The 13,622-nt window shown below is 60.9% G+C and overlaps 1 protein-coding gene across 6 annotated transcripts; it reads left to right on the plus strand.

Annotated features, from left to right (window-relative positions):
• The first annotated feature begins 346 nt into the window (after positions 1-346).
• Positions 347-13,614, plus strand: ARHGAP33 (Rho GTPase activating protein 33). Of its 6 annotated transcripts, none has more exons than XM_033225794.1 (23): positions 1,048-1,781; positions 2,111-2,192; positions 2,510-2,607; positions 2,689-2,773; positions 3,146-3,226; positions 3,330-3,467; positions 3,900-3,992; positions 5,089-5,211; positions 5,299-5,376; positions 5,460-5,526; positions 5,630-5,692; positions 5,789-5,941; positions 6,019-6,121; positions 7,231-7,375; positions 7,455-7,537; positions 7,621-7,728; positions 8,976-9,121; positions 9,759-9,912; positions 9,995-10,140; positions 10,215-10,289; positions 11,207-11,866; positions 11,965-12,356; positions 12,441-13,614. In XM_033225794.1, coding segments are annotated over exons 1-23 (3,861 nt in total). In that variant the 5' UTR covers positions 1,048-1,779; the 3' UTR covers positions 13,227-13,614. The 6 variants fall into 6 exon arrangements, with proteins under 6 accessions (XP_033081683.1, XP_033081684.1, XP_033081681.1 ...); XM_033225796.1 differs by having other exon boundaries at positions 1,051-1,781; positions 5,633-5,692; XM_033225790.1 differs by having other exon boundaries at positions 1,046-1,781; positions 11,965-13,614.
• The last annotated feature ends 8 nt before the right edge of the window (positions 13,615-13,622 follow it).

Genomic DNA, 13,622 nt, shown 5'->3' on the forward strand with positions numbered 1-13,622 from the left:
TCCAGCCTGGGCGACAGAGCGAGACCCTGTCTCTTAAAAAAAAATAAAAAGTCAGAAGAATGGCCACTGGGAGTGGACGAAGGGGAGGGTCTGTTGCTTGGTGTTGGAAGTGTCGGAAGCAAAGCATAAAGAACCTGGGGGCATGTCTCAGGAGGGCGATGACAGCCAATGAAAAGCAGTCATGGGCGTGGCGCTGTCAAACTTCGGGGGGGTGGGACCGAATAAATACAGAGCCGGGGCGGAGCCCAAGGTGAAGCCAATGAGAAGCCGCCGGGTGGGCGGGGCATCGACCTAGGGCCAAGGGCGGAGCCAATGAGAAGCAGCGCCGCGTTCCCGCTGCCCCCCGCCCCCGTGGGGCGCGCGCCGGAGCCACGGGCAGCCGTTAGGGGCGGGGTCTGCAGCCGCCCGCGCGCGGCTCGCGCCCTCCCCTTTGTGTCGCCATGGCGGCGGCAGGGGCGACGAGAACGGCGAGCGAGGGGTCGAGCGCGGCCGGGGCCTGAGGAGGCTACGCGACCATGGTGGTGAGGGTCCCACGCGGCCGTCAGCCCGTCCGTCCGCGTGTCAGTCTGTCCGTGCGCAGCCCCGCCCCGCGCGCCCCGCCCCCGGCCCCGCCCGAGCCCGCGGCCTGTGCTTCAGCCGTGGTCCCTCCAGTCCTGCGGCCCCATCCCGGGTCCCAGCCCGTACCTCGACCCCGCCCCCTCAGCGCACATCCCGTTCTTCCACGCCCTAGATGGGGTAACAGGGACCTAGGGCCCGGGCTGGGAGGAGGCGGGGCTGGTCCACGAAGGGACCCGCGCTACCCAAGTGGCCCCCTAAGAGGCCTCCTGAGGCTCCTGGGTCTTTCCCCAGCCCCCATCCCAGCACCTTCCTCGGCATCCTTCTGCCAGCCCTCAGCCCTCCCCGGCAGAGCCCCCTCCTCCTCTCCACAGCCCCTTTCTCTTTCCTGAGCCCCACCCCCACCCGCTCCATCCCCAGCCTGACCCTTTTCTTCTCCTTCTCCCTCATTTTCACCCCATCCTGGTTCCTCTCAATTCCCCCTGCCCAGCATCAGTCTGAGCCTTTGCCTCGTCTCTCCAGCCACTCCCTCCTTACTCCACCCCAACAGGCCAGCACTCTACCTCCCTTGATCCTCCGGTCCGCTCCATCTCCTTGTCCTCATCCCCCTCCCCCACCATCTCCCTCTCTCACCATGCTGCTCCCGCTCATTCATCCATTCATTCCCTCACTTAGCAGACATTCACTGAGACCGCCTCTGTGCAGGCTCCATGCTCCAGGCACAGAGAGAGTCAGCTCCCATCCTGCCTTGGGGAACCTCATGGGCTGGAGGGGGACAGACTCTGAGGGTGAGACCCTGAGGGTGACTTGGGGTTGCAGGGACATGGAGGAGGGAGATGCTACAGCCCAGTCTGGTGAATCTGTCTGGCAGCTGGTTAATTTATTCATCAGATTTTACCCAGCCCCTGCTGCGCGACTGGGCTGGCACTGGGGACCCAGAAAATAATCAGGAACAATCCTGTCTGAACATCAACTCCATGCCCGGCTGTATGCTGGGGAGCTCAGTCTGGGGCCCTCCTTCTGGGAGGCCAGTCATACATAGTCCAATGAGAGAGATGAACTTGTCACCACCAGTGCCATCTCAGAGTGATCAGAGCTGTGAAGGGAGAAGCTCAGGTTGAGGCATGGAACCTGGGATGGGGGAACTTCAGAGGATGGAGGGAGTCCAGAAGAGATGCCAGGCACAGCCTGAAGGGTCAGGGAGAACTTCCTGGAGGAGGGCACATGTGAGTTGGGACCTAAGGGGTGGGAGTGAGGATGAATGTACCCCAGGGAAAGGTGGGGCAAGTGTTCCAGGTTGAGGGAACAGCCTTTGCAAAGGCCTAGAAGGAAATGAGAAGAGGGTGCTTGTTTTGGACTCTTAGAAGTTCAAGAGCTCTGTGAGCAGGGGCAATGGAAAGAGATGGGACTGGAGAGGTAAACAGAAATCAGCTCAGGGAAGTCTCGATTATCAGACCAGAGAATTCAGACTTCATCTTGAAGACAACAGGGAGTCATTGAAGGCCCAGGATCTATAGAGAAACAGCTAGATTTGTGTTTTCTGAAAACGATCCAGGCTGTTGCGGAAAAGCTGGCAGGAGGGAGAGGCTGGAAGCAGGAAGGCTGATGAGATGGGAGCCGTGATTGTCCAGACAGTGGTAGGAGGTCACTGTACTCTGCAGGGGTTATGGAAGGGTTTTCAGCAGGGAGAGATAGGACCAGCATGCTCTCCGTCCTGTTGCCCTGCCTCACGTCTGGCCCCTGCTTCTCCAGTCCACCACCCCAGACCACACACGAAGAAGCAGTCCTGTCCTCAGCCCAGCCCTAACCTCCCCCGACCTGCCCTCCTGCTTCATGCTCAGGGCGGTGTGTGGAGTGCCCGGGGCTCTGGGCCCTGTGCTGCCAGATAACAATGCTCTCCTTGTCTCTTTGCTCCCATCTCTGGGGGCCTCTGATTCTTCTCTCTGCTCTACAGGCACGCAGCACTGACAGCCTGGATGGCCCAGGGGAGGGCTCGGTGCAGCCCCTACCCACCGCCGGGGGGCCCAGTGTGAAGGGGAAGCCTGGGAAGAGGTGAGGGTGAGGGAGGAAAGGGCTCAGCTAGGAGCTGGGGAGGCTCAAGGAGCCGCTGGTGACGCATCCCCTGTCTCCCAGGCTCTCAGCTCCTCGAGGCCCCTTTCCGCGGCTGGCTGACTGCGCCCATTTCCACTACGAGAACGTCGACTTTGGCCACATTCAGGTATGGGGGCTTTGCATTTGCACCCAGGAGGGAAGACAATATCCTACGCAACCTTGCAATGATATCAGCTGCTGTGCTTCTGAAACCTGTCCCTGTGACTGGCTGCTGTATGCATCTGAGCAGTCAGTAGCAAAAGTTGCAGGAGCCACAGCAGATGGGGAGAGCTGCTCATTCATTCATCCATTTGTTCTTTTATTCATTCAACGACAACTTTTGTTAGGTATCTGCTCTGTGCCAGGGACCAGCACATCACTAGGCCCTGTCCTCGGGGAGGCCCAGAAAGGGGACACAAACCCATCCCTAGAGAGTGCCATCCCGGGGAGGTCAGGAAATGGGACAAAAGTCCACCTGGGCCTTGCTCTCCCTCTGCAGCTCCTGCTGTCTCCAGACCGTGAAGGGCCCAGCCTCTCTGGAGAGAATGAGCTGGTGTTCGGGGTGCAGGTGACCTGTCAGGTGAGGCCACCCCGCCTCTCATCTAGCCTGGGAGACTGGCCGCGGTAGTCCTCAGCTCGGTGTCATGGGGCCCCTGCTCCCTTCTGTCCCTCTGCTCCCACAGGGCCGTTCCTGGCCAGTTCTCCGGAGTTACGATGACTTTCGCTCCCTGGATGCCCACCTCCACCGGTGCATATTTGACCGGAGGTTCTCCTGCCTTCCGGAGCTTCCCCCGCCCCCTGAGGGTGCCAGGGCTGCCCAGGTAACCTGCTTGTTATGTCAGCCCCTGCCTCGTGAGTGTGTCCTCATCCACAGTGTGTGAAATCATCAAGGCAGCAGGATAGAAAAATATTTAAATACTGGTATGGCCCAAGTCCCAACCAATCTGAATGAATGGAGAAACCTTAGAAATGTAGTAGGCTTCTGCTACATTTAGCTTCACTAAGTTTTAGGATCATGGGGAGTTCCAGGAGGTCCCATGGGAGGGTCACCATGGTCATACCAACCAGGGCACTCGAGAGCTTGGCCCAGCCTACTTATTCATTCATATGCCCATATCTCAGTACCTAACAGCTGAGCAGCACCCATGCGTTCAGGATGAACTTCAGCCCAGAGGCAAGCTAGGGCAGTGTGGGAGGGCAGTGGGCTCTCTCACATCCACTCACAGACGCCCACCCTGACAACCTGTCCCCAGATGCTGGTGCCACTGCTACTGCAGTACTTGGAGACCCTGTCAGGACTGGTGGACAGTAACCTCAACTGCGGGCCTGTGCTCACCTGGATGGAGGTGGGCCTGGGCAGGGGGCTTGGAGTTCAGAGTGGGTGAGGGAGTGTCTGAGGGGCGAGAACCAGCCTGGGAGTATGTGTGGGCATAGAAAAGAAAGGAGCCAGAGTGGAGGAGGCATTGATATTTTAGTGTCTGTGTGGGCGTATGCCTGTGAGAGAATGTGTATGAGTGTGTGTGTGCACGTGTGTGTTAGCAGGTGTTCGGCTGTGAGGATACAAGGATTTAAATGTATATCAGTTAGAAATGGGTTGGGCTGTAATTCACAGAACACCTGGCTATAAGTGGCTTAAACCAGAAGGTTTTTCTTTTTCTTTTGTTTTTGAGACAGAGTTTCACTTTTGTTGCCCAGGCTGGAGTGCAGTGGCACGATCTCGCTCACCGCAACCTCTGCCTCCCAGGTTCAAGTGATTCACCTGCCTCAGCCTCCTGAGTAGCTGGGATTACAGGCATGTGCCAACACGCCTGGCTAATTTTGTATTTTTAGTAGAGATGGGGTTTCTCCATGTTGGTCAGACTGGTCTCGAACTCCCGACCTCAGGCGATCTGCCCACCTCAGCCTCCTAAAGTGTTGGGATTATAGGCATGAGCCACTGTGCCTGGACTCTGGCTAATTTTTTTTAGAAAAATGTTTTGTGGAGACAGAGTGTTGCTTTGTTGACCAGACTGGTCTTAAACTCCTGGGCTCAAGCGATTCTCTAGCCTCGCCCCCCGAAAGTGCTGGGATTACAGGCATGTGCCACCACGCCCAGCACAGAGGGTTTTTAGATGGCAACCATGCGGTATCTGCTGTGGAGGATGAAGGTGCAGGGGTGGATGGGGAAGCCTTCAGGTGGGGAAGTCTTTGGGTGGGAGAATCCTAGGACATGTGAGGGGAAATAAAGGGGTTTGTCTTAGAGGTTTCCCCACCCCCAGAGGGTGCCAGGGCTGCATCCCTACAAACAGGAATTTAGGTGTTTGACCAATAGCTCTGTGTGACAGGGGCTCTTGGCGGGGGACAGGGGACAGGCAGAGGCCTCGCCGGGCTCGGAGGAGCTTGGTATGCCTGTACTAACACCGTCTCCTGACCTGTCCTTGCCACATTCCACCTCCATTTCAGCTGGACAATCACGGCCGGCGACTGCTCCTCAGTGAGGAGGCGTCACTCAATATCCCTGCAGTGGCGGCCGCCCACGTGATCAAACGGTACACGGCCCAGGCACCAGATGAGCTGTCCTTTGAGGTGAGGCTGTGGAGAAGCAGACTACAGCTGGGCTCCCCACACCCCCTGCTCCTTCTGACCCTTCTCCTCCCGCCTGCCCCCTCCCAGGTGGGAGACATTGTCTCAGTAATCGACATGCCACCCACGGAGGATCGGAGCTGGTGGCGGGGCAAGCGAGGCTTCCAGGTGAGTCCAGCTGGGTGCGGACAGGTGGGGCTAGGGCACCTGCCAACTGGGGTGGCCCAGCCACTGACCCTGACCTTCCTCAGGTTGGGTTCTTCCCCAGTGAGTGTGTGGAACTCTTCACGGAGCGACCAGGTCCGGGCCTGAAGGCGGGTAAGTGCCGTGGACAGACAGGAGGGGTGAGGAGGAGGGGAAGGGTGGGGCCTGCTGCGTCTTTTGCCTCCCACTCATCCCTTCCACCCCATTGTTTGCCCAGCAGATGCCGATGGCCCCCCATGTGGCATCCCGGCTCCCCAGGGTATCTCATCTCTGACCTCAGGTAATAGAAACAGGCTGCCAGATCCCTGCCCCTGCCCCGCCAGGCCCCTGGCCGTGCTGACCCCACAAGGCCTGCCTTTGCCCTTTGCCCCGACAGCTGTGCCGCGGCCTCGTGGGAAGCTGGCCGGCCTGCTCCGCACCTTCATGCGCTCCCGCCCTTCTCGGCAGCGGCTGCGGCAGCGGGGAATCCTGCGACAGAGGGTGTTTGGCTGCGATCTTGGCGAACACCTCAGCAACTCAGGCCAGGATGGTGAGGCCTGGGCCCACCCACCCCGCCCGTCACACCAGAGCTGCGGCCCACCCAGCCCTGACCTTGCTTTCTCCCAGTGCCCCAGGTGCTGCGCTGCTGCTCCGAGTTCATTGAGGCCCACGGGGTGGTGGATGGGATCTACCGGCTTTCAGGCGTGTCTTCCAACATCCAGAGGCTTCGGTGAGGGCCCTTAGCCAACCTTGTCCTTCCACAGGCACCAGCACCTCCACTCCAGCCCCGTGCCGCATGCTGGGGACACAGTTACCAGGAGTCAGGAGTTGCAGGATCAAGGCTGGGGTCAGGGACAGCTCTCTTGAGAGTAGAGTTCACAATCTAAGCGAGGACTCTGTCTTCACCCAGCACCTGCCACGTGCCAGACACTGTTCTAGGCACTGGGGACACAGCAGTGAGTGAGACAGCCAGAAATGCCTGCCCTCACAGGGCCCACAGGCTAGAGGAAGAGACAAACAGGGGAGGGATAGAGTTCACCAGAAGATGACAGGTACTGTGGAGGAAAACAGATTGGGGTAGGAGGATGGCGATGAGGAGCCAGGCGGGAGGCCTGCAGTTTTAGATGGCAAGGGCAGAGCCACCTCATTCGAGGGCCTGGAGGAGGGGAGGGGCAGGCCATGCAGAGGAAGCAGCGGGGCAAAGGGAACAGCGACAGGAGGCCATGGCCAAGGAGTCCCCATGCCAGTGTAGGCAAAGCCTTCATGTTAGGGTTTTGATTTGTACTATAAGTGAAGGGGGAACTGCAGGAGGGCTCTGAGCCAGGGCGGGGTCTAGAAGTGGGGAGGAGCCAGGTGAGATCTTGGCCTGCAGGAGGCTGAGAGGGGAGTACTTGAAGCCTGCGGGGGAGCCAAGAGGGAGGCAGGAGGTGGCAGTGGGTGGGAGACTTTACCACAGGCAGTGGGGCCCCACCAGAGAATTGGGAACAGCGGGGTGCTGGGATTTTGTCCACATTTTCCAGTGCCCTCTTACAGCCAGGAGAATGGCAGCTGCTTGGTAGGAGCTGCTCACGCTCTGGAGTCAGTCAGTCTTGGGTAGCTGCAGGCAGAGGCACCTCTGCCTGAGCCTCAGCATCCTCCTCTGTAAATGCTGCACCCTTCTCTTTTGCCACACAGGCTTGCTGGGGAGTTCAGTAAGAACTTTGAAGAGCCCAGTGTAGGACCTGGGGAAGAGGGTTCCATCCACCTGCGGGCACTTGGGGGTAGGGGCAGGGGGAGCACAGCCAGGCGAGCGAGCCCCTCTGACCTGGATCTTCCTCCTCCTTGACACGGTGGTCTCAGGCATGAGTTTGACAGCGAGAGAATTCCAGAGCTGTCTGGCCCCGCCTTCCTGCAGGACATCCACAGCGTGTCCTCCCTCTGCAAGCTCTACTTCCGAGAACTTCCAAACCCTCTGCTCACCTACCAGCTCTATGGGAAATTCAGTGTGAGTAAGGGAGCTGGTGGGACGGAGGGGGCCGGGACGCCTCTGACCCAATCCTCATCACACCCACCCACCATCTCAGGAGGCCATGTCAGTGCCTGGTGAGGAGGAGCGTCTGGTGCGGGTACACGATGTCATCCAGCAGCTGCCCCCGCCACATTACAGGTAAACCAGGAGGGGCGGGGTGGGACTTGGTGGGATTCCAAGGGGGTTGAGGCTCAGGTGTCCCCCTCTGCTCCCACCCCTAGGACCCTGGAGTACCTGCTGAGGCACCTGGCCCGCATGGCGAGACACAGTGCTAACACCAGCATGCATGCCCGCAACCTGGCCATTGTCTGGGCACCCAACCTGCTACGGTGAGCTGCTTGCTCGCCTGCCCACCCCTCAGGTCCTTCCCCAAAACCACCCCAGGAACCCACCCAGCTTTTCTTTTGTTTATTCATTGAATACATGTCTATCAAATACCTTCCATGGACCTGGCCCCATCCCCAGCACTGGGGCACAGCACTGAGCACGGCCCTGTCCTCCTGGGACTCATGCTCTCATAGGAGATGGACCATGAACATCAACAGGAAAATACAGAGTAAAGTCTGATGGTGATGAGTGCTGAGGAGGAGAGAGGAGGAGGGAAGGGCAGTGTGCAGGGTCAGGGCAGTGTGAGGTTTTTAGTGAGGGTGGCAAGGGAGGCTTTGGCAGGTCTTCTGTGGCCAGCAGCAGAATAAGCCTGGAGGACTTGATGGTGAATGAGACAGGCATGATCTCTGCCCTGCAGGAGTTCACATTCTCCTGGGGGCACAGATACATAATCAAGTAAAACAGGTGATATGTCAGAGGGCGGGCATATGATGTATGGAAAAAAATAAATGAGAAAGGCCAGGGGTACAGAGAAGAGCGTGTACAGTTTTGGATAAAGTGGGTGAGGAAGACTGCACTAAGAAGGCAACATCTGAGTCAAGACCTGCAAAGGATGAGGGAGGGCCCCGGGGGCACATCTGGGGAGCGCCAGGTTGAGGGAACGGGAGGTACAGACATCTGGGCCTGGGCCAGTGCCTGGTGCGTTGAAGGAGTCGCAGGGAGGCCGGTGTGGCTGGAGCTGAGTGAGTGAGGGGTTGAAGGAGAGGAGATGATGAGGTGAGAGAGGTGACAGGGACCAGACAGAGGGGTGACTCACAGGTCATGGGTCACAGTAAGGACTTTGATCTTGCCTGGAGCAAGGTGCAGCCAGGGCAGGGCTCTGAGCCAGGTAGGCCCCGATGGGACTCAGGTGGTCCCAGGATCCCTCTGGCTGCAGGTGGGCACCGTAGCAGGAGGCCAGGAAGGAGGCTCTGGGATGTCCAGGCTGGGGAAGACAGAGGCTGGGCCAGACGGGGCAGTGAAGGGGGTGACAGACTGAGCCACAGGAAGAACCACACTGACTGAGGTGGGGAAGGCAGGAGGGGCGGGTCTGGGGGAAGGTTGAGAGCCTAACGAGGTGTGATCAGTTTGAGAAGATCAGAGGTATTGAATAGACAGTCACTGCCTCCACTGGCTCCCCACATTGCCCTGCCAGAACCTGCTGACTGGGCTTAAGGTACCTGGTCTCCCTCCCGCTCTTCCCATCCAGGTCCATGGAGCTGGAGTCGGTGGGAATGGGTGGCGCCGCGGCGTTCCGGGAAGTTCGGGTGCAGTCGGTGGTGGTGGAGTTTCTGCTCACCCACGTGGACGTCCTGTTCAGCGACACCTTCACCTCCGCTGGCCTCGACCCTGCAGGTATGCCCTCCCACCCCCTGAGGTCCTGGCTACTGCCCACCACGGTCAGGGCTGCAGAGGGAGGGCAGGTGGGCTCCCAGTCCCATCCCCACCCCACTGAAGCTGGGCCTCCCTCCCGGCTCCTTGAGGACCCCGCCCCGGCCTCTCCCTCCCCGCGCCCCACCTCCTTCTCATTTCAGCTCCTCCGCTCAGGATTCCCACCTCTTGGCCCGGACGCCGCTCTTCCTTCACCCCTTGTAGCTCCTGGGGGCGCTTGGGGCCATGGGTCCACCTGGGAGGAGGTGGGAGGTCCCCAGATTTGACCCCGCCCCGGCCCCGCCCAGACTCCCCGCCCTGCCCCGGACCCCAGCCCAGTCAGGACTCTGCTCGTCGGAGGGCCCTCTGGCCGGAGGTAACTGAAGCCAGAGCCGCTGCCCTCGCTGGCTGCTGGGAGCTGCCTCCTCATCAGCTGGTCCTGCCCCGCCCTCCTCCCACCTGCCTGCTGCCCGCCCGCTCCCGCCTGATCCGCCCCGGCCCCCTGCCTTGCCAGCCCGGGTGGGCATGCTGCGGGGCCGGGGCTTGGGCTGTGGCGCTTGGCTTTGCCCGTGGCCTTGGGCGGTCCCAGAGCTGACAGGTGCCCCCTTTCCACCCTCCCCAGGCCGCTGTCTGCTCCCCAGGCCCAAGTCCCTCGCGGGCAGCTGCCCCTCCACCCGCCTGCTGACGCTGGAGGAAGCCCAGGCGCGCACGCAGGGCCGGCTGGGGATGCCCACAGAGCCCACAACTCCCAAGACTCCCGCCTCACCTGTGGAAAGGTGAGTGGGATGCTGGGGGTGGTGAGGGGCAGGTGGAGGCCTGGTTCCTCAGACGACCTGCCATTTCTCCCCCAAACCGCAGGAGGAAAGGGGAGAGAGGGGAGAAGCAGCGGAAGCCAGGGGGCAGCAGCTGGAAGACGTTCTTTGCACTGGGCCGGGGCCCCAGTGTCCCTCGAAAGAAGCCCCTGCCCTGGCTGGGGGGCACCCGCGCCCCACCGCAGCCTTCAGGTGAGAGGCTGGGCCATGGGCTGGTGGGCAGCAGTGGTCGCTGGAGTGCCCTCCTACCTCTTCGTCTCCTGCAGGCGGCAGACCCGACACCGTCACACTAAGATCTGCCAAGAGCGAGGAGTCTCTGTCATCACAGGCCAGCGGGGCTGGTGAGCAAGGGGGGAGGTGGGGGGGCACTACCTGCGCCCAAGTGGAGCCAGGAGGAATTGGGGCCCTGGTTTGGCCTCCAAATTTTGTACTTCACATTTGGGGGTCCTGGGGCTTTTGAAAAATTTAACCTGGCCTTTATGTACAATGAGTTGGATACAGTATCACCTTTGGTTCATCACACATCGAACTTAACTTATTGGTCCACGACAGGCCCTTTAAAAAGTCTTTATTATTCCTGTTGAACATTCTTAAATAATATTATAGACACCCATGAACCCACCAGCCTAGAACTAAAGCAGCTCCATCCCTTCTCCCCTTCGAGTTCCTCCCTACTGGAGGCATCCTCTCAATTTGCAGACTACCCTGCCCTTGCTTTCCGGGTTTGATCATGCACAGGTGTGTGTGGAAGGATCCTACTGCTCAGTTCTAGTCATTTTGGAAACTTTATTTAAAGGGCGTCATGAGAAAGGGGCACCGCGCTTGGCTTTTTCCCCATCGCTACTTCACAGCCTGCCGCGCTGCTGGGTGCCGCTCTCCAGCCTCTGCCAGGGGCTGCTTATCCATCCCACCCAGCCATGCCTCTGGGGGCTCTTCTGAACCACCGCGCTGTCCTCACACTCCTGGGGTACTGCCCTCCCATGTACCCAGGAGCAGAGGCACTGTCCTGCCGGCTCAGCAGCTGTGTGTGAATCTGTTGGTCTCGTGCCCACAGCCTGTGGGGAGGCCACAGGACCTTCGTGCTTTGGGCCGGAAGTGTCCTCTTCATGGTCTCCACCGTGAATCGGAACAGCTCTTCCTGGCTTCACAGCTACTGTGGCACTCTCTGGGGAGGTGCCTCTTCATGTCCTTTCCCCAGCTTTCTGTGGGGCTGTGCGCCCTGTTCTCAGGGATGGTCTCACTGACTCCACCCCTCCAGGCCTCCAGAGGCTGCACAGGCTGCGGCGACCGCACTCCAGCAGCGACGCTTTCCCCGTGGGCCCAGCACCTGCTGGCTCCTGCGAGAGCCTGTCCTCGTCCTCCTCCTCTGAGTCCTCCTCCTCGGAGTCCTCCTCTTCATCCTCTGAGTCCTCAGCAGCTGGGCTGGGGGCACTCTCTGGGTCCCCCTCACACCGTACCTCAGCCTGGCTAGATGATGGTGATGAGCTGGACTTCAGCCCACCCCGCTGCCTGGAGGGACTCCGGGGGCTGGACTTTGATCCCTTAACCTTCCGCTGCAGCAGCCCCACCCCAGGGGATCCCGCACCTCCCGCCAGCCCAGCACCCCCCGCCCCTGCCTCTGCCTTCCCACCCAGGGTGACCCCCCAGGCCATCTCGCCCCGAGGGCCCACTAGCCCTGCCTCGCCCGCTGCCCTGGACATCTCAGAGCCCCTGGCTGTATCAGTGCCACCCGCTGTCCTAGAACTGCTGGGGGCTGGGGGAGCACCTGCCTCAGCCACCCCAACACCAGCTCTCAGCCCTGGCCGGAGCCTGCGCCCCCATCTCATACCCCTGCTGCTGCGTGGAGCGGAGGCCCCGCTGACTGATGCCTGCCAGCAGGAGATGTGCAGCAAGCTCCGGGGAGCCCAGGGCCCACTCGGTGAGTCCTGCTCGGCCTACCCCACCCCTGTCCCCGCCTGCTCTCACTGACCCTGAGGGCCCGGCCCCAGCTGAACCCCTCTCCATTCATTTATATAGGTCCTGATATGGAGTCACCATTGCCACCCCCTCCCCTGTCTCTCCTGCGCCCTGGGGGTGCCCCACCCCCGCCCCCCAAGAACCCAGCGCGCCTCATGGCCCTGGCCCTGGCTGAGCGGGCTCAGCAGGTGGCCGAGCAACAGAGCCAGCAGGAGTGTGGGGGCACCCCACCTGCTCCCCAATCCCCCTTCCGCCGGTCGCTGTCTCTGGAGGTGGGTGGGGAGCCCCCGGGGACCTCAGGGAGTGGGCCACCTCCCAACTCCCTAGCCCACCCGAGTGTCTGGGTCCCGGGACCCCCACCCTACTTACCAAGGCAACAAAGTGATGGGAGCCTGCTGAGGAGCCAGCGGCCCATGGGGACCTCAAGGAGGGGACTCCGAGGCCCTGCCCAGGTCAGTGCCCAGCTCAGGGCAGGTGGAGGGGGCAGGGATGCGCCAGAGGCAGCAGCCCAGTCCCCATGTTCTGTCCCCTCACAGGTTCCTACCCCCGGCTTCTTCTCCCCAGCCCCCAGGGAGTGCCTGCCACCCTTCCTCGGGGTCCCCAAGCCAGGCTTGTACCCCCTGGGCCCCCCATCCTTCCAGCCCAGTTCCCCAGCCCCGGTCTGGAGGAGCTCCCTGGGCCCCCCTGCACCACTCGACAGGGGAGAGAACCTGTACTATGAGATCGGGGCAGGTGAGGGGTCCCCCTATTCTGGCCCCACCCGCTCCTGGAGTCCCTTTCGCTCCATGCCCCCCGACAGGCTCAATGCCTCCTACGGCATGCTTGGCCAATCGCCCCCACTCCACAGGTCTCCTGACTTCCTGCTCAGCTACCCGCCAGCCCCCTCCTGCTTTCCCCCTGACCACCTTGGCTACTCAGCCCCCCAGCACCCTGCTCGGCGCCCCACACCGCCTGAGCCCCTCTACGTCAACCTAGCCCTAGGGCCCAGAGGTCCCTCACCTGCCTCTTCCTCCTCCTCTTCCCCTCCTGCCCACCCCCGAAGCCGTTCAGATCCCGGTCCCCCAGTCCCCCGCCTTCCCCAGAAACAACGGGTACCCTGGGGCCCCCGTACCCCTCATAGGGTGCCGGGTCCCTGGGGCCCCCCTGAGCCTCTCCTGCTCTACAGGGCAGCCCCGCCAGCCTACGGAAAGGGGGGCGAGCTCCACCGAGGGTCCTTGTACAGAAATGGAGGGCAAAGAGGGGAGGGGGCTGGTCCCCCACCCCCTTATCCCACTCCCAGCTGGTCCCTCCACTCTGAGGGCCAGACCCGAAGCTACTGCTGAGCACCAGCTGGGAGGGGCCGTCCTTCCTTCCCTTCACCCTTACTGAATCTTGGCTCAACCAAATCCCTTGTTTTGTATTTTCTTGAGCCCTGACCACTACCCCAGGTTTCTAACTTTGTAACTTGCTTCTGATGTGGGTCCCTAACCTGTAATCCCAGCTTCCCTACCCTGGACTGAAGGGTCCGCCCATCCCCCCCTCCATCCTGGGGGCCCTCGCACACATCTGGGGTGGGGGGGGGCTAAGCTGACCCCATCCTCCTCTCCCTCCAGGAGCCCCCAGCATGTCCTGACCTGTGCACGGGGATGGGGGGACAACTCCTACCTTTCCTTCCCCATATGCCCCACTAAACCATCTGACAACATTAATGAATAAAATGGTGAAAATGTGGCTGCTGA

Source organism: Trachypithecus francoisi, unplaced genomic scaffold (assembly GCF_009764315.1).
Source record: "Trachypithecus francoisi isolate TF-2019V2 unplaced genomic scaffold, Tfra_2.0 Lachesis_group12, whole genome shotgun sequence".
Lineage (NCBI taxonomy): Eukaryota > Metazoa > Chordata > Mammalia > Primates > Cercopithecidae > Trachypithecus > Trachypithecus francoisi.

Coding starts and splice junctions, on each gene's coding strand:
- ARHGAP33 (XM_033225790.1), top strand. Junction 3,227..3,329: donor GGGTGCAGGTGACCTGTCAG/GTGAGGCCACCC, acceptor CTGCTCCCACAG/GGCCGTTCCTGGCCAGTTCT. Junction 5,693..5,788: donor TATCTCATCTCTGACCTCAG/GTAATAGAAACA, acceptor TTGCCCCGACAG/CTGTGCCGCGGCCTCGTGGG.